The sequence below is a fragment of the Felis catus genome, chromosome F1 (genome assembly GCF_018350175.1).
Source record: "Felis catus isolate Fca126 chromosome F1, F.catus_Fca126_mat1.0, whole genome shotgun sequence".
Classification (NCBI taxonomy): Eukaryota; Metazoa; Chordata; class Mammalia; order Carnivora; family Felidae; genus Felis; species Felis catus.
In genome coordinates, this window is record NC_058384.1 from 12,056,145 (window position 1) to 12,078,680 (window position 22,536).

General features: G+C 45.3%; 2 protein-coding genes across 16 annotated transcripts in view; both read right to left on the reverse strand.

Moving 5' to 3' along the window:
• Nucleotides 1–18,911, reverse strand: part of F5 (coagulation factor V) — a 75,423-nt gene extending 56,512 nt beyond the window's left edge. The window contains exons 1-3 of the mRNA XM_011290903.4: nucleotides 18,515–18,911; nucleotides 14,205–14,296; nucleotides 7,935–8,057 (exon numbers count right to left, since the gene is read on the reverse strand). Coding sequence (XP_011289205.3) covers nucleotides 7,935–8,057; nucleotides 14,205–14,296; nucleotides 18,515–18,672 — 373 coding nt within the window. The 5' untranslated portion in view covers nucleotides 18,673–18,911. The remainder of the gene's footprint in view (nucleotides 1–7,934; nucleotides 8,058–14,204; nucleotides 14,297–18,514) is intronic.
• A 1,887-nt stretch (nucleotides 18,912–20,798) lies between these two features.
• Nucleotides 20,799–22,536, reverse strand: part of SELP (selectin P) — a 1,134,746-nt gene continuing 1,133,008 nt past the window's right edge. For all 15 annotated transcript variants that reach the window (XM_045049098.1, XM_045049107.1, XM_045049103.1 and 12 more), the window contains 2 exons: nucleotides 22,112–22,167; nucleotides 20,799–21,462 (listed from right to left, as the gene is read on the reverse strand). In XM_045049098.1, coding sequence (XP_044905033.1) covers nucleotides 22,113–22,167 — 55 coding nt within the window. In that variant the 3' untranslated portion in view covers nucleotides 20,799–21,462; nucleotide 22,112. The remainder of the gene's footprint in view (nucleotides 21,463–22,111; nucleotides 22,168–22,536) is intronic.

Genomic DNA, 22,536 nt, shown 5'->3' on the forward strand with positions numbered 1-22,536 from the left:
CTGATGATAAAAAGGATCTGAATATTAAAATTATTAGGAGTTGAGAAATGTTAAAAGCTTGAATAATTTCCTGAGAGTAGTACTATTATTTCAGTCTAAATCAAAAAGAAAAAAAAAAAGAGTTTATGAGAAGTCTCTGCTAATAAACAGGAAGTATTATCTCTGGAAAGTTACAAAATAGCTTTGGTAGAAAAGAACAAACAGGTCTGATAAGGAGAGTTGCCCTCTCAGATCAAACCTTGTCTATTGACTGGAACTGGCATGGCAAGTTAGTGACTAGAACTATCGGGAAACAAGCCTGAGGGCCCTTATTCAATGCTTCATGCCTCTTGGCCTGAGAAGAAGCCAATTTATGTTTCTGGACATGATGCTTCCACTGTTCCAGCCGTTAAAACATCACAGGAAATTCCTATAGTAGAAAGTGACATTCTTTCTATTGCCTTCATAAGCTCTCAAGAGGACAAATGTGATATTCTTTGTAGGGTGAGAGATAACTATTAAAGTTCTTCATCTCTCTCTCTCTCTCTCTCTGGATAAATGCATGCTTAACCTTCAGACATCAGCCTAAATGTCAGTTTACTCATTCCCTGATCTCTGATATATATATATATATATATATATATATATACATACACACACACATACATACATATACATATACACATACACATATACATATACACATGTATACATATATATACATATACATATATACATACATATACATATATACATACATATATATACATACATATACATATGTATATACATACATATATATATCATATGAAGTGTATATGATATATAAATAGAATATATATATTTATATTTCTAAAAGTATTCATAAATACATATAATATCATAATTTTTAATTAAGTATTTGTGAGATTATATAATTGATGATAGATTGTGAAAGAAAGTACGTGAGTTTTGAGGCCAGAATTGAAATTTCTTGACTGTATCACTTGTTGACTGGGTGACTTTGGGAGTTTCTTGACCTGCCTTTGGGCCTCACGTTTCCCATTCATAACAATATAATCCTTTCTCTAGTAATAATAATATCATCTTTGGTGGGTTATGAGAACTAAAAACTGTACGTAAAATGCCTGGCGCCTAACCAATGCTACAGCACTACACTTCACGATGTTGGCTTTTTCGTTCTCAGCCACGTTACAATGGATACAGCCTCTTTCCTTTGTGTTTTACCTCCGATTAGCTGTATCTTAAGTGTTCACCTTAACACATGTGAGAAAGATTAGAGGTGGTGACGTATCTACTCTAAAGTAGTAAAAACTGGTAATAAGACTGCGCTGTTGATCACAATCACCAGCAAAATTAGTAAATTTCAGAGCACAGGGGAGGCCCTGTGCTAGGTTCCTGGACACAAATATAAAGAGGTAAGACCCTGAGGTCTACCCACAGTCCAGTAGGGTACATGCTGGTGTCTCGGCTGTGGTGGGTTTCACCTCTAGATTTCTTCTAGGGCCACTTCAGTGGAGAAGCCACAGTGTTCATATTGTGCATCTGTAATTACAATCAAACAATATAAATATCTAAGAATCACCTAAAAGGCTTTAACACATACTAGATATGGCAATGAGACTGTTTCTCTAATGATATCAAATTTATTTTTAAATGGTCACGGTTTCGTATCCTGCTTTATTTGAACCAACGATGATTTTTAAGTATCTGTCTAGTGACCAAAGCAAATCATCAAGAACTTCATATTCATATGAAAGGAATAGGAATATGAAGTTACATGTAAGATACATTTCAAATAATTGAATGAATGGCTTTAATTAAGTTTGCTATACTACTTAAAAGGTGAATTATGAGCATCTTAAAATAAATAGTGAACGAAGTTGTACATGGGCATAGCTTCTCCAATTACACTGAGTGAGGACTGAGATAATGAGATAATTGGGGCATGATTTTATTGTGGTTTTTGTTCTTTTCACTTCCAAGTATTTTATTTTACCTTTAGCCTAAAATAAACCAGGCATGGTGTATCTTTGATTTCACAACCTACCTAATATGAGGTATGAAGTATTAACAGCTACTTAAAGGAAACATTTATGAAATGCATTTTTTGATGAATCTGATTTTGACTTTGTCATCAAAATAAAAGCCTAATCTCTTAACAGAAGAGGGGAGAAATGGACAGGAAGGACTATTGTGCTAAAGCACAAAAAGTCCTTCTTCAGCTTCTTGCGAGAATAAACTCTTTACACAAGGGTAGCCCTTTGTTTTATATTTACTTAAGTCTGTTCACTGCCAGCTCAGTTCATAGTCAGCATTGCAATTTGTTTACTCTTGTCACGATGAACCAATTATTTGCCAAAGGCCCTTGGTATTTTTTTTTTCAAATGTAAAATGCTGCGTACAAGCTTTGGGAAAGTGAAGGTCCGAGAAGACCTGTTTTGGTCACCCAATAGGGTGCTCATTCTTGAGATCCTCCCTTGTTACTTATTTATTTTTAGAACAGCTCTTTTCCTCTCCATTTAATAAACTTAGCAAATGCTTCAGTGTGCATCTGAAGACTCAGAATCTTCTTTCTTTGAAAATTTTTTTCATGTTTATTTATTTAAGAGAGAGACAGAAACAGAGCACCAGCAGGGAAGGGGCAGAGAGAGAGGGAGACACAGAAACTGAAGCAGCCTCCAGGCTCCGAGCTGTCAGCACAGAGCCCCACGCGGGGCCTGAACCCATGGACGGCAAGACCATGACCTGAGCTGAAGTCAGACACTTAACCAACTGAGCCAGCCAGGTACCCCGTAGAACCTTCTTTAGAAGCTATAATTTAGGTAATGGGAAAATTAGAATGCTGACGTTCTATAAGGAACCTGGTTCCACAGCACAGGATGTGCAAGTCTCTTTTGAAGGGGAGTCCACATTTCTGAGACTTATGAGAATTGTTGTATTAGCCATTACAGTTGTTCGGGTATTTACCATATACCCAAAGAAGGATCTGTATAAGGCCAAAATACTCAGATGAAAAGGGAAAAATATCATTGCCTACATTATGTCAAGTATTGGAATGTTTTGGAAAAACCCTAAGACTAAGTTTTCATATGGAGAATTTGGCAACACTAGATGCAAACCTCTGGTGGAAAATGCCTTCCTTCCTTCCTTCCTTCCTTCCTCCCTCCCTCCCTCCCTCCCTCCCTTCCTTCCTTCCTTCCTTCCTTCCTCTCTTTCTTTTAAAAATTCTGAATCCAAAGCAGACTCCAGGCTCCGAGCTGTCCACACAGACCCCGACACGGGGCTCGAACTCAAGAGCTGTGAGATCATGACCTGAGCCGAAGTCGAACACCCAACCAACTGAGTCACCCAGGTGCCCCTCTTCTTTCGTCCTTTATCCAGAGTTAGCTTACCAGCAGATAGCTGAATATTGTAAAACTAATCTTGTGATCTAATACTCACAATGCAACTCACACATTTAAGTGAGGATATAAAGCAAATAAAAGAATAATATTAAGATTCATTCTGAAACGAACTTTTAAAGTTAATTGACCAAAACAGCTACAAAAATCTTACTGAAGAACAAAATTTGCTCGACGGTGCATCATTACAAACAGTTTGGGGCGTGCAGTCTACAGAGTCTCTGAAATTTTAACCTCAAATCAAAACTCTCAGTGATAGAAACTTTTTAAATGATTTGGTACAGCTAAAGATATTTTATTTCCTGCCTTAAAAATATACTCTTATCAAGGGTGCCTGGGTGGCTTAGTCAGTTAAGAGTTCAACTCTTGGTTTCTGCTCAAGTCATGATCTCACAGTTCATGAGTTTGGGTCCCGCATCAGGCTCTGCACTGACAGTGCGGAGCCTGCTTGGGATTCTTTCTCTCTCCCTTGTTCTCTGCCCCTCCCCCACTAGTTCTTTCTCTCTCTCTCTCTCTACACACACACACACACACACACACACACACACACTCCTTTTAAATACATGTGTAAAGGAAATGTTCTTGTGAGCATTTTTACAAATCATGGCTTGTCCGACCTGTCAAATGGGTTACTCATCCTGCCCTACGTATGACTGAGATCTCTCTCAGGCACACCTGGGGAGGGGGGTACAACCAGAATTGGTCGGCAATGCCAACGACAACCTGGCATTTATGTCGGGTGATGCCAGCTTATGGATGAAAGGCCAGGATGAGACTTTCACACCGAGTAGCCTCTTTCCCGGCCAGAACTCAGATTTCCAACCTAACGAAAGCACAGCCAAACATTTCGAAAAGCAACAAGGCTTCTGGCCAACCAAAACAGATGTTACAAAACCCGTGAGTGACAGCTCAGGATCTTTACCTGTAGACAACACCATAGGCGACAATGTAGACTTTCATTTAGAGTCCATTTACTTAGACTGCACATAATTCTAACATTTGTGGGTGTTTGCAAAGTCTCATGGTGGATTGGAAGGAATGGCTTAGAGATAAGAGTTTTACTTCTCATCCTCTGTTCCAAGAGAGTCTGGGGAAGTACAACATATACCCAAAGTGATTTAAAAAAGTATTTATGGGACTCCTGGGTGGCTCAGTCAGTTAGATATCTGACTTTGGCTCAGGTCATGATCTCATGGTTTGTGAGTATGAGCCCTATGTCGGGCTCTGTGCTGACAGCTCAGAGCCTGGAGCCGGCTTCAGATTCTGTGTCTCCCTCTCTCTCTCTGCCCCTCCCCCCCTCAAAAATAAATAAACATTAAAAAAAATTTTTTAAAGGATCTCAGACCCGTAAAGAAATAAACCCCAAGCCATCTGGAAAATGTAATGATTCAAAATGACTTCTCTGTGCTCCGGATAACTGAGGTTTTCTGTGCAATTTTAGTTCATTTTGACATCTAAAATCTATGAGTTTTATTTCATTCAAGTGCAGATAAAATGATTAGCACTATTCAAGGCCAAGGCCTTCCTTCATCTAAGCTTCTGGAAACAAACTTTAACACCTGCACTGTGAAAAGCCATGACATAACCACACCAACAATGGCTGACCTTGGGTGTCAAACACGTGCCAAGAACTTTACATATATTATAACTAATCCCCGAAATAACCTTCATTGGGAGGAACTGCTATGCTCATCTCACAGATATAAAACTAAGGGTTAGGGGTAAATGAAATTGCCCAAATTTAAGTATTTTTTAATGTCTATTTTGGGGAGAATGGGAGAGAGAGAGAGAGAGAGAGAGAGAGAGAGAGAGAGAGAGAGAGAGAACGCACAGTGGAGGTGCACAGAGACAGCGAGACAGAGAATCCAAAGCAGACTCCATGGTGTCAGCACAAAGCCCAGTGTGGGGCTCAAACCCATGAACCATGAGATCATGACCTGAGCCAAAGTTGGACACTCAACCGACTGAGCCAGCCAGGCACCCAGAAATTGCCCACATTTAAAACCAGGTCATCCTGGTTCTAAAGCCAGCATTCTTTCCATGGCTATCTTTTCCTTCTAGCTAATGAGAGTAGGTCTCCACATCCTTGGTGGGGCTCAAGGATTAATTCCCAGAGAAGCAGGATTAGTGTCAAGGTGGTGTCATCCCCTGGTTAGAAGAGGCGGCCATAGGGGCAAGGATTGAGTCCTGTCTCAAGCCATCTCTCCAGTACCTACTTCTGCGAGAAAGGAATCTGGATTCTCATGTAGCTGACTCAGTATGTAGCTAGTTGATTTCCATACTCCCCAAATTACTTCAAACCATAGAGGAAGGCTCTGGGCCAGAGTGAGTGTCAGGCAAGAGGATATTTTATTTTAACACGGAGGGTACACTAAAACGAACAGGCTTGTCTTTTACCATGCAGGGCACTCAGCCTACTTACTAGATTTGCATCTCCCTTCCAAAATAAAAATTCCACATTCCCCACCAATCTGTATTTGCCTTTCTCAGATTTAGGAGACTCGTGGCAGTAATCGGGTGGCCAGTGGAAGGGGCGGGAGCATCTTAAATCGTTGCTCATAAAGCACTGGCTGTGGCGGAGCGTGGGAACAAATAAACAGTAAAGAAACGGGGGCAATGGTGCAAGGTTTGCTCCCTGTGCAAACAGCCCCGCTGGAGTACAAAGTCCACAAACCTTATCTCCTCCCCTATTTGAAATGGAACCTGGATGTGACATTTTGGGGGTTTTCCCCTCTGACATTCCATTGCTGAATTCTTGATGTAGTCATCTGGAAGCCTCATAGGTAGGTTAAATGGTTGTTTGCTACGCTGCCGTATGATTTTAAGAACACAAGAGAGACTCCTGTGCATGCTACCTCACTCAGAGTCTTGCCAAATTGGCTCTTTAAGATGCCTGAAATTTCACAGTTAATCCTTCATTGTTTTTCCCTAATCCAAAGATCAAGCACTAATGCAAATAGTCCTGGGAAGGGTAGTTCATTGACCTATTATCAGTCATATATACCTTAGTTGGAATGAGTTTGACGAATCAATTCACACAAGAAATAATAAATGTAAAAGTCACTTTGTAAGCCATAAATTGTCAGATAAATATGGAGTTATTTGAACATATTTTAAAGCTTTTTCACTGAGATATAACACAACTGGAATCCATGTTGATTGAAGACTCAATGTTACCATCACGTCTAATGTTTATCAAGTGTTTACTATATGCTAGACATTGTTCAAGGCTTTCATGACAACAAACCGATATGGGGCAGGTATGATTCTTATTCTCATTTTACAGATGAGAAAGATGAGGCAGAGAAATGCTAAGTAACTTTTCAAAAGTCACACAGCTAGTAAGTGTCTGAGCCAGGATTTGTACCAGGCAGTCTACTTCTAGAACCTGCACTACAACCCACTTTCCTACTCAGTTGCTCTCTTCAAAGGTATGATGGCTGGAACACAGGGGAGGAAGAAGATTTGTGAATCATGAAGGGCCTGAAGTTATTTAAAACTGTTATTATACCAATATCTATTACAACATAGATACAATTGTCTTGTATCGGTGCTTATACCAGTATTGTGGTCTGAACGTCAGCATAACGGAAATAACTAGAATGATGTCAACAATAGGTGCTTACTATCATGTGTCTGATGTAGTCACTTTTATCACCTTCATCCTCGTGATCTTTGCCCTCGTTGTCTTATCATCACTGTCGTTTATTGAGGGCTTCCCATGTTCCAGGAACCATGTGTTGCCCACTACCTAAACGATCTCATTTAATCCTCAAAGCAACCTTACGGCGTTGGTATAACCATTCCCATTTTATAGATGATAAAACTGAGGTTCAGAGATGTTAAGGCCATAGAGTCAAAAGCGATACAGCTGGAATGGGAACCTAAGTCTGCCTTCTAAGCGTACGTTCTTAACCATGTCACTATGTCCAAAATTTGAATCATACTTCTACAAGCACCACCACAAAATACCACGTATTAAGTGTGCTTTCTGTGTTGGCTTGGCCCTCTGTCAGGCTCGTCCTATCTCATGATTTCAAACGACAGTTCATGGGTTAAATCCAGCCAGCTGCCTGTTTCTGTATTAAAGTTTTACTGGGACCCAGACATACTCCTTCGCTTACATGTTGTCTGTGACTGCTTTTGCGCGAAAAGGTATCGTTGAGTAGTTACAAGAGAGATCCGAAGGCCAACGGTATTTGCCATCTGGCTCATCGCAGAAAAGTCTGTGGACCTCCCTGCCTTAAACCATTTGGCAAGGTGCATGTATTACTATTCTCATTTTACAGATGAACATACTGGAATTCAGGAAGATTAGGTAGCTTGTCCATCCAACTATAAGAGCAAGAACCTAGTGAGAACCCGAGGTCTAGATGACCCCAGAACTTGTTCATTTTCCTCTTTGAAACTTACCAAGGCAACAACTTTCGTAATTACCAGTTGAAGGAAAGATTTCTCTAACATGTGGTTAACAATCTGCTTTTCAATGTTTGACACTGCTGTTAGAGTTGTACATTTTCCGCTGACAGGGGGATATTAAATTCCTCTTACCTTCTGAGAATTTACTGTATTTAATTCCTTGAGGGTGGATGCTCAAGGGCTTGTCTGCCTTATTCTTGAAGTGAACTTTCATGATATCTCCAACTTCCGCATACAAAGTTGGCCCAAGAAGTCCTACGGAAACAAGGATTTATAATGGGTCTGTGTTCAGGACTACCAAAGACAGAGCTGCTAAGCATGAACCCCATGAATAATGGCGGTCGTTCCTCCTGGTCCTGAGGCTGACCAGCTCATTGCCTCTACATGGCAGGCAGGTAAGGACAGGAAGGCAGAGATGCGTGGCTTGTGCCCAAAACAAGTCAAGAGAGAGGGGGAATAGTTCTGACCATGTCCGCCCCCATTCAGACCCACCGTCATTTCTTGGAGATTACTGTCTTTGTCTTTGGTCAAGAAAAGAAAGATGGTCATTTTCTTTTTTTTTTTTTTTTTAATTTTTTTTTTCAACGTTTATTTATTTTTGGGACAGAGAGAGACAGAGCATGAACGGGGGAGGGGCAGAGAGAGAGGGAGACACAGAATCAGAAACAGGCTCCAGGCTCTGAGCCATCCGCCCAGAGCCCGACGCGGGGCTCGAACTCACGGACCGCGAGATCGTGACCTGGTGGAAGTCAGACGCTTAACTGACTGCGCCACCCAGGCGCCCCTAGATGGTCATTTTCTTTTCTTTTTTTTTTTTTTAATTTTTTTTAACGTTTATTTATTTTTGAGACAGAGAGAGACAGAGCATGAACGGGGGAGGGGCAGAGAGAGAGGGAGACACAGAATCGGAAACAGGCTCCAGGCTCTGAGCCATCAGCCCAGAGCCTGACGCGGGGCTCGAACTCCCAGACCGCGAGATCGTGACCTGGCGGAAGTCGGACGCTTAACCGACTGCACCACCCAGGCGCCCCTAGATGGTCATTTTCAATTACACAAGGTGGTTTGAGGGAAGGTGACTGGCTCCATGAGATCTCCCTGAGGTGGGAGACCTCAGAGACTTCAGTGAAGTGAGGGAGCAAATCATGCAGTACTCTGGCCCTGAGGCAACTTCAAAGTCCCTGAGGCAAGAGTGAGCTTGCTGGATCCAAAGAACCGTAAGAGAAATGGTGAGGGCAGAGTGAGAACAGGTGAGGGAGGGGTGGGTCATGTGAGGCTTAGGGGGCATGGTAAGGACTCTGGATTTTCTCCTAAGTGAAATGGGAAATCACTGGGGTTTTGTGAAGAACATGTGCTCCTGACTGATTCTGAGGTCCTTTAGGTCTTGAGAACCTGTCACCAGAAGTCCTATTTCAGACAAGTGACAAGAGTTGACCGCTCTCATTGCCAAGCCATCTGTAAACTCTGTGGGGCTGGCTTCTCGCCACTGGGAATCACAGGAGAGCAATATAATATCGATATAATATAATGATCATCACCACTGCCCATGAATGCCAGTTGAAGTCTGTGACCACAGAGCAAATCTTCAAGGAGATAGTAACATACCCATTTTACAGATGAGGAAACTGAGCCTCAGAGAGTTTCAACATCTTGCCCAATAGTATGTAGCTAATTAGAGGCAGCTAACCTATCAGACTCTACATACTGGGCCTCTAACCACCTTTTAATAGTCCACCCCTCACGCTATATGTATTCATTCACTCAAAACATATTCACTGAGTGCCCACATTGTCCTCGCTGTCAGCATTGTAATGGTGAGTAAAATAGGCGCCTTCACAGAGCTTACAAAAAAGGTAGGCAAGCCAGATTTTAACAAATAATCCCACCAACATTTGATGACAAACTATGGTAAGTATTATGAAAGCCAAGTACAGAACACCCTGAAGAACATTTTACAGAGGGATTTCGTCCAATCTCGGATGCATGGAGGGGATCAGGGTTGGGAAATACTTCCTTGAGGAAGCGATGTTTTAACTGAAGCCAAAGTGGGATTAGCACGTGCAAAGGGTCTGCGGCACCAGAAAACTTGGCCTCTTTGGAGAACTGGCAGATGGCCATGGCGAAGGTGAAGCTTAACAGGCAGGAGAAAGGAGCAGAAAGTGAGGCTGAAGGCATAGTCAGAGGCCCTGTCGTGTAGGGCCTTCCGGGCCATTTAGAGTTTTCCTCTAAGAGTCTCTGAAAGCCATTAGAGAGTTTTTAGCAGAAGTGAGACATGGACCAGATTTGGGGTTTTAAATCTCTGGCTGTGTTGGTGGAGGATGAGCCGAGGAGAATCGAGAGTGGATGTTGAGAGAGCAGATAGAAGGCTCCAGGGGGGTGATGTTGGTGAGTTACCGTAAAGTTACAGTAGCGGAGGTGATAAGAACATGCTAGAGAGCTCTTAGGAGACCAGACTGCCAGGCCTCAATGGATGGGATATGGGTGGAAGGTGAGGGGTCCAAGTTGCTGTGGATGGTCGGTGACACTCTGGCTGGGCAGCTGGGTGCAGGAAGGTGTCCTTCTCTGAAAGGGAGGCCACTGTGGGAAGGTTTTGTTTGGTGGGCGTGGTAGGCAGAATGAAGGCCCTCCCTGAGGCGTCCCCATCTTAACTACTGGGACCTGAGAATACGCTACCTTATATGGCCGAAGGGGTTCTGCCCCTCGGGAATGATGAAGATCAGGATGTCGAAATGATAATGGATGTCGAAAGGATGTTTCAATGGATGTTGAAAGATAGGATGTCTACCTATTGGCAAAGAGAAAATGGGACTTCTGAGACAGAGGCCCTCCCTTTCTCTGCTCCTATCCTTTTACCCACAGTTTTCTTTTTTTTTAAGTTCATTTATTTTTGAGAGAGAGACAGAGAGACAGAGAACGAGCAGAGGAGGGGCAGGATGGGAAGCGGGCTCTGCTCTGACAGCAGGGAGCCCAATGCGGGGCTCGGACCCACGAACCACGCGATCGTGACTGGAGCCAAACTCGGGAGCTTAAGGGACTGAGCCACCCAGCTGCCCCAGGACCCAGTTTTCTTACTCCTTTCGCTGAGCTCCCGGTGCTAGACTTTATGCTGATCATGTGCCTGAAGCTTTTTGTTTGTTTTTGTGTTAGCTCTGCACAGGGCCAGTGAGGTCACGTGGTTCAATCCTCGTTTTGGAGACAGTGACAAAGCCCAGGACATGGGGGCAGGGAGGGTGGCTTGCTCAAGGTCAGTCACTGGGTGGCACTGCTGGGGTGAGAACTCAAATCTGCGGACTCTTGAACCTTTCTCTCCCACCTCGCACAGAGCGGGTTCAGAAGCCCCCCTTTCCTGAAACGGTTCCAATGTCTACACCATTTCTGACTCCTGACCACATCTGGCTCCACTGGCCGACCTCTCTCTTCTGGCTGCTGCCCTCCGTCCTAGCTGCCGACAGAAGCCCCCACTGGCTATTCCCACCCGCTGGGATGCCCCGGAGCCCACAAGAGGGCTATGGTGTCACAGCGTGCACCGGTTTCGTTGCCATGGGCGCCTCGCCCTGGCGATTTGTCTGTTGGCATCATGGGGCTGCAAATGCCCGGTGCCCAGGATAAGTCTTCTAAGTTATTTAACCTAATAAGACCTCTTGTTGCAGTGAGCGACGTGGAATGTTTATTTGCCTCCCTTTCGGTTTCTTTGGAATTAAGGCAAAACAAAGCGATGTGTTCATAAGTGCACCCCAAATACCTCCCCGCACGTGGGCAAACACAGGCCTGGACGTTGTCTGAGCCGCCGTTCGGCTCCTCCGTCGGCCAGATGGCCCGAGACCCATCCCACCCTCTCCTCAGGGGCCGACAGTGAGGTGGGGGGAAGGAGTCGCCTATCTTGTGGTCCCAAGAAGGTAGCAGCACAGCATGTACCAAATGGTTTTGGACTTGAAAACTATTAGCTGGCTATGAAGCCAGCTAACCCAGCCCCCTGCTCTCAAGGTGAACAACGCACTACAGAAAACAGGAAAGCCCGTCGTGGGGTTATTTTAAAGCCCCTTCAGGGGCAAACATTTCTTAATCCTCCTGGAGAAAATTCGGAGTCAAAACTAACCATTTTCAAGCCCCAGACAGGATTCCCGAAAATGAGACTGGCCCCTCCACCTGTCCGCGGGTCCTCAAACCTCGCCGGACAGGCACCTTCAGACCTCTGGTCCTACAGCCTAGCCCCCACCCGCAATTCGAATGACTCCTGGGCTCACGCTGCAGAAGTGGCACATGACTGGCTCCAGGTTCGGCTAGAATCGTACCCGCCAGATGGGTGGAGGAGGAAACAGGGAAAGGTACCAATGACACAGGACCAGGCTGGGGGATGGGGCAGGTCACATAGTCAATGGTAGTGTTTAAACCCAGAGCTTCTCAGGCTTTTCCTTTACCCCAAATTTGCCCCACTCTATCAGCTACTGTAGAGATCCAGTGAATAAAATACTACCCTTGCCTTTCAGGGGTTCATCGTTAAGTGACTTGGGGAGTTCAGGAAGGAGCTCCTTTTAAAACGGGTGTTAAAATGCCTCAAAATTCACATAAAACAAATGCGTAATGAGAAATACAGGGGTTGACAGAGAGGTGATGTTGTAAGTGCACAGGGCTTACACATAAATTAATGATCAGGTCTACTTTTATTTTTAAGTTTGTTTATTTATTTAGTTTTAGATGGGGGAGGGGCAGAGAGAGAGAGAGAGGGAGAGAGAGAATCCCAAGCTCCACGCTGTCAGCACAAAGCCCCACTCTGGGCTCGATCCCACGAACCGTGAGATCAAGACCTGAGCTCAAATCAAGAGTTGGACGCTTAAAGTACCGAGTCACCCAGGCGCCCTGATCAAGGTCTACTTCTAATTAATGAGGTTGAATCAGGAAATGTCCTCAAAAGTTAATCATCGCAAAGGATGTTGATCACAGCACTCTCCTCTCCAAAACCTATCAATGACTCCTTCGTGGCTAAAAGAGAGTCTCCGGGCTGGCACTCAGCACAGTGGCTTACACGACCAGAGATTCAATTCAGTCACTTGGCAAAAGCCACACAAGGCAGGGCTCTAAACACCTGCCCAGTTCTTCTTCTCTCCAGGCCTAATGAATATGTTTCCCTGTCATTTTCCCCTCACCCACCTACAATTTAATTTAATTAAATAGTTCTGAAGTATCTGTCGTACATACAAAGCGTGGAGCCAGAGCTATGAAAGTGAATAGACTCTGTGACAGAGGACGGGAGATCCTTGAGCTTTCTGCCCTCAACTACAAACTTAATTTTATTGGTAACCTTATCGTCTGTTGCCTCGCCAGCCCCCGTGAAGGCGGTATCTCATCTATCTCCAGCTAATTCGGCCCAAGCTTTGAATCCCCTCACTTCCTGTTTCTTCTGAATCTGGTTCCAGCAATTATTCTCTCTCAGATATTGTTATCCTCCCCTTTTCCATTGGATTCTTCCCCTGAGCCCTTAGGTAGTTTAAGTCACTGTATTCTTGTTTGTAAAACTCCAAAATTGTTGATTTGTGACTGAAGGGCAGGCTCCAGCCAAGGGAAGGCTGAAGGTAAAGGGCGGTCAGAGGTGGCAGCACAGAACGGTTTGCACGGAGAGACAGAAGGAGGAGTTTGGGAAAGTTGACCCTCTTCGGTTGGTTAGTGTGGGAGGATGAGGGAATTATTGACCAGGGGGCCCAGCTGGAGGAAGTTCTCTCTTAACGGCCTCTATCATTCCTGCGGAATATAGTACCATATTCAAGATCCCAAAAACCCACTCAACCCACTTGCCTTGACTACAGAAGAGAGGAGGGAAAAGGAGAGATTTCTCTTCGAAACTGATAGCTGTTGTACATCTCACACCGTAAATAAAACAGGAGAAGAGATGGGAAAACCGATGCAAAAGAATCAGCCATATATGGTTCCTCTGAGTGAGTCTAGGGACCCAGACGGAGGCACCGGATTATTTGTTAAGGTTCATCCACACTCAAGGATAAGAAAGACAAGGTAAGGTTCTGTCTTGTCCACTACCGCCTGCTTCAATGCCCAGCCCATCGTGGGTGCTCAACAGTAGTCTGTTCGATGCGTGAATAAACTTAAAAGTTCAAACACTTCAAAGTTTTGTCGAGCTTTTTGATCAATGTCAAAAACAGCCAGCTTCCTGGCCATGTCACCTCATGGGCCAGAAGGGCCCCCTGCCTTGAAATTCTCAAAAATATGAACCAGGGGCCCCACATTTTCTCTTTGCACTTGGACCCCACACATTCTGTAGCCCGAACTGGTTAAAAACAACCAAAGCACGCATTTCTACAAACATGGTGCCAAATAGACGGTTTACATATATATGAATATCAAATTACTCATAGAGGTTTATCTTCAAAATTAAATAGTATACTTCGGGCTTACCTGAAATTTTGGATCGTGGTTTTTCTTTCTGAAAATATGGTTCATACTCTCTGTAGACAATTTTCTGAAAGGAAGTTGCAAAAGGATTCGAACTAGAAATAAAATACAAAAATTAATTTGAGAGGCATATAAGACATCTATATCTCATCACAAGACAGATGGCTTTCTCATGTCCTCAGATATGTGGTAGGAATACCAGTATTTCAACTGTGCTTCAGAAACCCGAGATTTTATAAACATGAATAATACGTGAAGTTAATAAAACAATTATTGATCTCTTTAAGAATATTCTGTTGAAATAACTGTTCTTTCCCAAATTGAGTCTGCCTTAACTAATGTACTCAAAATCCACTTTCTTTTTTTTTCTTTTTTTGTTTAATCTTTATTCATTTTTGAGAGAGAGAGAGAGAGAGAGCACGGGAGGAACAGAGAGAGAGGGAGACACAGAATCCGAAGCAGGCCCCAGGCTCCAAGCTGTCAGCACAGAGCCCAATGCGAGGCTCGAACCCATGAACCACGAGATCACGACCTGAGCTGAAGTCAGATGCTCAACTGACTGAGCCACCCAGGCGCCCCAGAATCCATTTTCTAAAAAAGGACCTAAGATCATCGTGTGAACCCAAACATTAGGCTTAGATTTTAAATGACTAAACCCACAACCAAATCCTCTATGAATAAATACATGGGCAATTCTTTAACTGATGAATCAAATACATATGTAAATTACCTGAGGAACATGGCAAAAAACCACTGATTTGGTGGACCCTATTTCTAGCTGAGAAGTTGGAGGTGGGCTAATGGAGTAAAAGCCCTGGGGATTCACCCTGGAAACAAACAAATGAAAAACCCACGTCTCAGAAAATGTTGAGTAACTTGTCCCGACGAGGATCAATGGAAAAGTGGCAGAGCCAAGACTCCAAGAGGTGAAACCCTTGTATTCATGGTAAAGCATCACAGAAGGGGAGTCAGGGAGAGCACTGAGCTTGCTTCTGGCCTTTTTTCCTTCTGCATCGCTAAAGCTGGGCACAGCGTTCCTGCCGAGGTCTTCCAGATGAAAGTAAACGGGAAGGTAGTTGGGGGAAATTTCTCAAAACTGTCTAAACCCGTTGAACAAACTGGCTTCGTGAGGCTTCCTAATCCAGACAGGGTGGCCCCTCCCCCTAAAATCAGGGCATCACAGAATGGGATACTCACCACCTTTGCTGCAGTGTCTATATAGTGCAGTGGTTAAGACAACACGTTGTGGACTCAGTGTCTGGGGTTGAATTCCGTGTCTACCCCTTATTAGCTGTCTAACCTTGAACAAGTACTTAATCCATTTGTGCCTCAGTTTCTACAAGTGTGAGATGAGAATAATAGTAAAATCTTCAAGGGGCTGTTACAAGTATTACATAAACGGCTACCTGCAAAGGGCCTGGAACCAGCGCGTTGTAAATATCCAATTCGTGCTAACTAGTCATATTTTTAAGAGGTAATAAAAGTTGGTTTTTAGTCTCCATGTTTTCCTACGAAGCAGAAAAATCGTTAATTGCAGTAATTCTTAAACTTTTTAAAATGTGGGATACAAGAATTGTGTTAATGTTTGGGGGCAGAATTTAAGGAAGTAGGAGTAAAGTGTTCTGGAAATGAGTAGTTAGCTATTCAAGGTACTGGGTTCTCAGTCGCTGAAAGCGTTCAGTAGAAACTAGACAACCACTTGGGGGGTGGGATTGGTGCATAGGGTTGGGGGGGAGTAGAAGGTCAAACATCGATGTTAAAAATGAGCAAAATTACCTCTGGGAGTTCTTAGAACCCAAGAATCTTAAGATTCCATATGGTAGCTGTGTCCCTCGTGTGGGAATCCATTTATATTTATTTAATCTTTAGTACCTTCGAAAACAACCCTCCCCTCCCCCACCCCCGATCTTGAAATACATGACCACGGATGATGGCATAAAAGCTTTACTAAGCAGAATCAGACTTTTGTGTGGGGTGTGTATTTTAATTTTTGTTCAATAAGGGTATATTTTCTACCATATTTCACTGTATATATTGTGTGCATATCTGGAGGTATATCTGTTTTGATTTCGAACAACTGAATTGCTATTCAAAACTAATCTAAGTAGAAAGCTGAAAATAATAGGATTTCCAACAACAGGCATGATGAATTTTTCATTTATGAGGATTCTCTAAAAATGATCTGAACGGGGCGCCTGGGTGGCGCAGTCAGTTAAGCGTCCGACTTCAGCCAGGTCACGATCTCGCGGTCCGGGAGTTCGAGCCCCGCATCAGGCTCTGGGCTGATGGCTCAGAGCCTGGAGCCTGCTTCCGATTCTGTGTCTCCCTGTCTCTCTGCCCCTCCCCCGTTCATGCTCTGTCTCTCTCTGTCCCAAAAATAAATAAAAACGTTGAAAAAAAAATAAATAAAATAAATAAAATAAAAATGATCTGATCATAATAAGAATCATATAAAGCTAGAACCCTAGAGGAGAAAAGAATATATGTTTTCGTTTTCAATACCTGTTACCTACATACGTGTAAGTGACTGAACAAGTTTCCTTAGGGAAATTTTCAAAAACATTTACTTCAGACTTCAAACAAGAATAATGGACATATGTCACCTCTCAAAGCCATTCTGCTGCTAATACTGGATGAAGTAAGAGGGGAGGTCTTTGCTTTGTGCTAAAATACACTTTGGCAAAGAATGGAATTGTCTACACCGATCTCCTTAAAGTGAGTGCCATTCAGCTGCGGGTGCAGGCCACTTGAGCACAAGCTCTGAGTTTAAGCAGCCAGATACACGGGTTAGATTTTTCACTAGAAAGTGCCAGAGAGAGAAATGACATGATTTGAGGTTCAAAGATATTGACGGTTGGCCTAGGTTATCATTCTATGGTTTGGGCGCAATAATTGGCGCCAGGGTTGTGACTCTTTCGCGAATTCTGGAAACTCAACCACAGGGTGAGTGAGGGGATCGGATAACCAGTCCTGGTGCCCTGTGGACTCACCATGTGACTCAGGCTTTTGCCCTGTGTGGTTCTGCTTGTCATTTTCGGAGTCAACTACAGAAGGAAGAACAAACTTCCAAGCACACGCACGGGGTGCCCCCGGGAAGGCGGCAAGCTGTTACTGTCTGCCCACGAGCAACAGAGATTAATGTTGGGAAGCCTGTTATTTTCTTCGGGGTTTCTGGCAGTTTCCTAAGGCTGTGGGTGCGATCTACATAGATCATCGACTTGAAAGACAATATTTAAAATAAATTTTTTGAGTAAGGATTTCTTCTTATTACAAGGCCAAGATAGTATGTAGTACCCTCCAAAATAACCCAGTTACAAAGCAATTCTTTGAAGGATCTAATGCTAGACGCTACAAGACTCTTGAAATATTACATTATTTTTTGGCAGATTGCTTTGGTTTTGTAATTGTAAAAGAGGAACATGTCTTTCACAATCATGTAAACTGTGATGTTAAGTTAAAAAAAACACTTGAGTCACACTGAGAGGTTTACCATTAAAAAGTATAAAAATATAACTGGAAATAGTGAGTAGGTCCTATAATTTGTTTCATTGCTGGGAAGGCTTATTTTTTTAACCCTTCAATTAGGAAAAATAGTTTGCAATTCAAAGATAGAGTTTTCTTATTTCAGCCACCTTTTCGTTACGTATGTCTGTTAACAGGGACCCTTCCAAAATAGCCCGGGGTAGACTTTATCCCAGGGACCTAGAATGTGAATAAAACGAGCCACATGAAGCGGAAGACAAGGTAAAGGAACAAACATGTTGCAAAATTACCGACCGATGATGGTTTGAAAGTCATTTGTAAGAACACAACAAAATTGTGGCAATTTGGCGACCGCGATTGGACACTCTTGCTTGTAATGAAGGCCAAAGCGTACATCTTTAGTTTTACAAGAGGAAGCCATGTGGAGGACGAAATAAATAATATGTAACTAGAGGTTCTAGAAAAACACGAGCCTTCCAAAATTCTGGCCTGGGACTTCGCAGGAAGGGCGAAAGAGGTGCTTCTGCATCCATCACCGCACTCAACCCCCAATGAGCCGCTCTAACGAAACCGTACTCACCAACTCTTGAAAGCGGCACCTGTGTCTCCCATAACCTCGGAAGGACACACACTGCATCGTGGAATACGCTGCCCCGCTAGAAGCAAAACTGGCAATTCTGTTTCCAAACTTAGCGATAAGGTTTTTCGCTTTTTTGTTTTTTCCGCTCTGTTTTGCCGCGCGAGCCCCGCGATTGCAAAGGAAAAGCTCCCTAGAAGAGGTAACTTGATGCTCCCCGGGGGGAGCCCACCGGCCACCACAGCCGCCTCACCTCGGGTCTGCGGGCTCGGGGCGGTAGTCCCAGCGGATGCCCTGCGCGGCCACGTAGAACTGCCTCAGCCGCGCCGCCTCGGCCCCCGGGCGCCCCCAGCCTGCGCAGCCGGCGCCCAGGACCACCAGGACCCAGAGGCGCGGGCAGCCCGGGGCCATGGCTGCTTCCCCGCTCCCGCGCGCCGCCGCCGCCGCCGCCAGCCGGGGACCTGGGCCGCGCTCGCGTCCGCCGCCGGTCGCGCCCCGCGCAGCAGGCCGGTCCGCCGTCGCGGCTGCAATGCGCCCCGGGAGGCTGCGGGTGGCGGTGTCCTCCCGCCCTTCGGCCGGGGCGCCGAGGCCGTCGCGGCTTCCAGCCGCCCTCCCCTCCTAGCGCCCCTCCAGGCCAAAGGGGGTTGGCTGGGTCCGCGCCCGCGGGGACGGGAGGGAGGAGGCAGGGCGAGGGGCTGGTGAATGTTTTACCGCAGGTGGAGAGAAGGGCAGAAATGGAGGCCCTCGCGGGCGGGGCGGGGCCCAGGGGTTAACGAGCCGCGGGCAAAAGCGGTCCTTGCACCTGCTGAGCCCGCTGCCCCTCGCCACCCACCGCGAAAACGTCCACACCTGCTCCGCCCTCTGCAGTTCCCAGGGCGGCGTCGGTCTCCCGATCTGGGGGAAAGGGTATTCTGCTGTGGTAGGGGCACAGGGACACCTTGCAATTGCAGGGGAGGAAGCGGGGGCCTGAGCCCGGGCACGGGGCCGGCAGGCCTGGACCACCGCACTGACTGCTGCCCGCGCCCAGCTCTGGCCGGAGGAGGGCCCGAGGCCACGGAGGCAGCACCGCGGAGGCAACCGGCAGAGCAGACCTCAGTCCCACTCCCCGCGCCGTGCTGGCTTGGGTCGGCGACGCAACCTCTTTAGAGCTCGGTTTTAACATCGGCCCAAGAGGGGGATGAGAGTCTTTCCCCCGATGCAGTTGTTAGCAAGATAAAAGAATACTGTGAGGTGCCCGATTCGCCCGCAGCTGAGAGGAGCCCGCACACGCCTATTACTCCGATTGTGTTTTTTCCCCGCTGCAGGGCCCCCCCCCCCCGTGTCTCCCCGAGCACTGGGCTGTTTCACAGGGCCTTAAGATCTTATTTTGCCCTTGCTAGAAAATTGGAGGCTTAGGTTGTCCCAAGCATCACTATCGCTGTCCGAGGTTCCCCGAACCTGCGGGCCTCCAAGCTTCTGTCTCAACGGTTTGTCTCGGTAGATTGGAGACCTTGTAATGGGGCACCTCGCACGAGGTGCTGTCACGTGACGTCGGGCCCCCTCCAGGCTTCACTCTCCCTCCACGCAGGCTTCTTTCTGTCTGCTGCTTTGCTGATACTACTCTGCCAACTTACAATGCCCGTCTCTTCGTCTTTGCTGCCCACTGGTTCAGTTCAAATGGAGTCCTACCCATCTCCCGGTAGGAGTATCTCCTGAGTCTCCTTCTGGACTCGAGTTGCCTTTCCCACTTTATGAGCTCCTACAGCAGTATTCAAACAAAACACTCGTATTGCTCGCCCTCTGTTACTTTGCCGGGATGTCTATCGTTTCCCCAATGAGATGATCAGCTGTTAGAGCAGGAACAGGGCCTTACTCTTCTGTATCTGTGACAGCAGTGGTTTGAAAGCCGGTCCGCCATCAGAATTCCCCAGAGGAGCTTTTACAAATGGCAGATTCCGACTCTGGACACAGGGCCGGTGGCCACCGTCCTGCAACACCCAGCCCAGTGATTGGCCTAAGATAAGCAGTCAGAGATGCTGTCGACAGGATATGAGAAGCTTTTTAAGAGCAGCGAGTCCCTAAATCCGCCAAGGTTACCACTGAAGCTCTTGCAAAGTTACTGTAACCCTTTAGCTAGAAGGTTTTGCCATTTTTATTTGCATATGCACCCACGTGTTGTTTGTTCTGCATGACACGTTTACTGCCTCACAGAGACAAGGCAACTGTCCCGTTTGGCTATTTTTTGGCATCAGTTCCGGATAACTACTGTGTAACTTTCAACAACCTATGCATTAAACATGTGGTTTAATAAAGAACATCTGTTCTTTCTTACAGAACGTTCAGGTGATAAAGATTTTTTTCCTGCCTCTCTGATTTCCTGACTTCGTTTTCTTCTCTGATTTTGTGTGTTGGGGTGTGTGTGTGTGTGGTATATATTTGCCGACTGAATGAAGGGTCAATCTACCATTGGGACAGCAGTAATTATGCATTACGTTGATGTAAACAAAATGATGTACACAGACCTTATTGAACAAAACGTCAAATAATAGAGCGTGGTATTTGGGAAGAATCCTTTTAATTGCACATTTGAATTTTGGTCTTGAGGTCCTTTTGGGCGGACTGACCGGTGGAGGGAAGGCGACACGTGCCTTCCTGTCTTGATTCTCGGTCTTCTGCACCCTCTGGTGCCAACCAGAGGCTTCTTGGAAGGCTTGCAGCCAGGGTGTGATAAGCTTCATGAAGGGCAAGCACTGGAGACCCCAGAAGACCTTCTAGAAGTCCCCTCAAGTCACAGATACCACCTGCCTCCCAACAAAGTAGAGTATGCCGTCCTCCAATCCAAAAATAGAGGCATTTTTTATGTTTCCACAGTCTGGTCTTCTGGTAAGTCAGATGCTTCAGTCTCTGGCTAATGAGTCTTTCAAGAAAGGGACAGCTGGGCAAAACCCACAGACCACTGCAGGCATCCAGTCCTGGCTGCTGAGGCTTAAGGAAGAGGTGAAGCAGGAAGGGTGGGTGGAGAGTTCGGGCCTGTGGCACAATCCTTCTGCTGTCATCCAGGACTAATCTACAGGAAACTTCATGCCTTTTTTTTTTTTTTTACAAGTATTTCCAGAAAGCTGCAGCAAATATGCCACAGTTACAGCCCAGTCTGGCAGGAAGCCTGATGTTCAAAAATAGGATCCTATGGAGGTTGAGTGAGGTGACCAGGAGGACAGGTCTCTGAAAATGAGGTGAAAGAAATTGAAATAATTACATGTTCCTTCAAAGCAAGCAAGCAAGCTAGCTAGCTAGCTCTTAGCATTTCTGTCCCTGAGGATCAACATAAGCTCTTTCTAGATTCTAGATAATCTGCCATCTAGGCTCCTTTCCTTAGGAAATTCAACTACTTATACTGAGCTTTGGGGGACAGAGAAAGTAACCAATTATTTTTGTGTTCCAGCAGGTCACATAGGGGATTGGCTGCATGAAAGTTGGTAGAATGTTTCTAGGAGTGTGACTTGTGGTTATCAAGCAAGGCCGCGGTATTTTTTTTGTTTGTTTCTTTGTTTTTTAATATATGAAATTTAGGTCCGCAGTGTTGTTAATACCACTGAGCGGCCATTAATAGGAATGTCACACATCCTGAAAGAAGTTATGTCTTATTAGAGCATTTCTATCCCGGAGGAAATGGAAATCCTTGCATAAACTTACTTTCTATTGTCACTCTACTGACGTACCCTGTCCCCTGCTGCCAACGCAATTTCCTTCAAGGCTTAAAAATTTAATACATGCTTAAAATGTAACTCCTGATTATATACTAAAAAGTCAAGTTTTAGTATTCTTTCTCTTCCCCCCACTTACTTCAAAAATATCCTCACGGGTGACTTACCTTAAGGGCTTGGGTCAAATGCAGCATTTGTGAAAACTCCGTATGTTCCTAGGTGGCTAAAGGACAGAAACACAAAGATTTGCCATGTGGTGCTGCGGCCTTGATGACGGCGCAGCACAGAGTTCCTGAGACACCATGCATGAACACCCGACCCCGGAATTCTGCTTTGAAACACTAACAAAACTGGGGCTCCTGGGGGCGCCTGGGTGGCGCAGTCGGTTAAGCGTCCGACTTCAGCCAGGTCACGATCTCGCGGTCCGTGAGTTCGAGCCCCGTGTCGGGCTCTGGGCTGATGGCTCAGAGCCTGGAGCCTGTTTCCGATTCTGTGTCTCCCTCTCTCTCTGCCCCTCCCCCGTTCATGCTCTGTCTCTCTCTGTCCCAAAAAATAAATAAACGTTGAAAAAAAATTTTTTTAAAAACTGGGG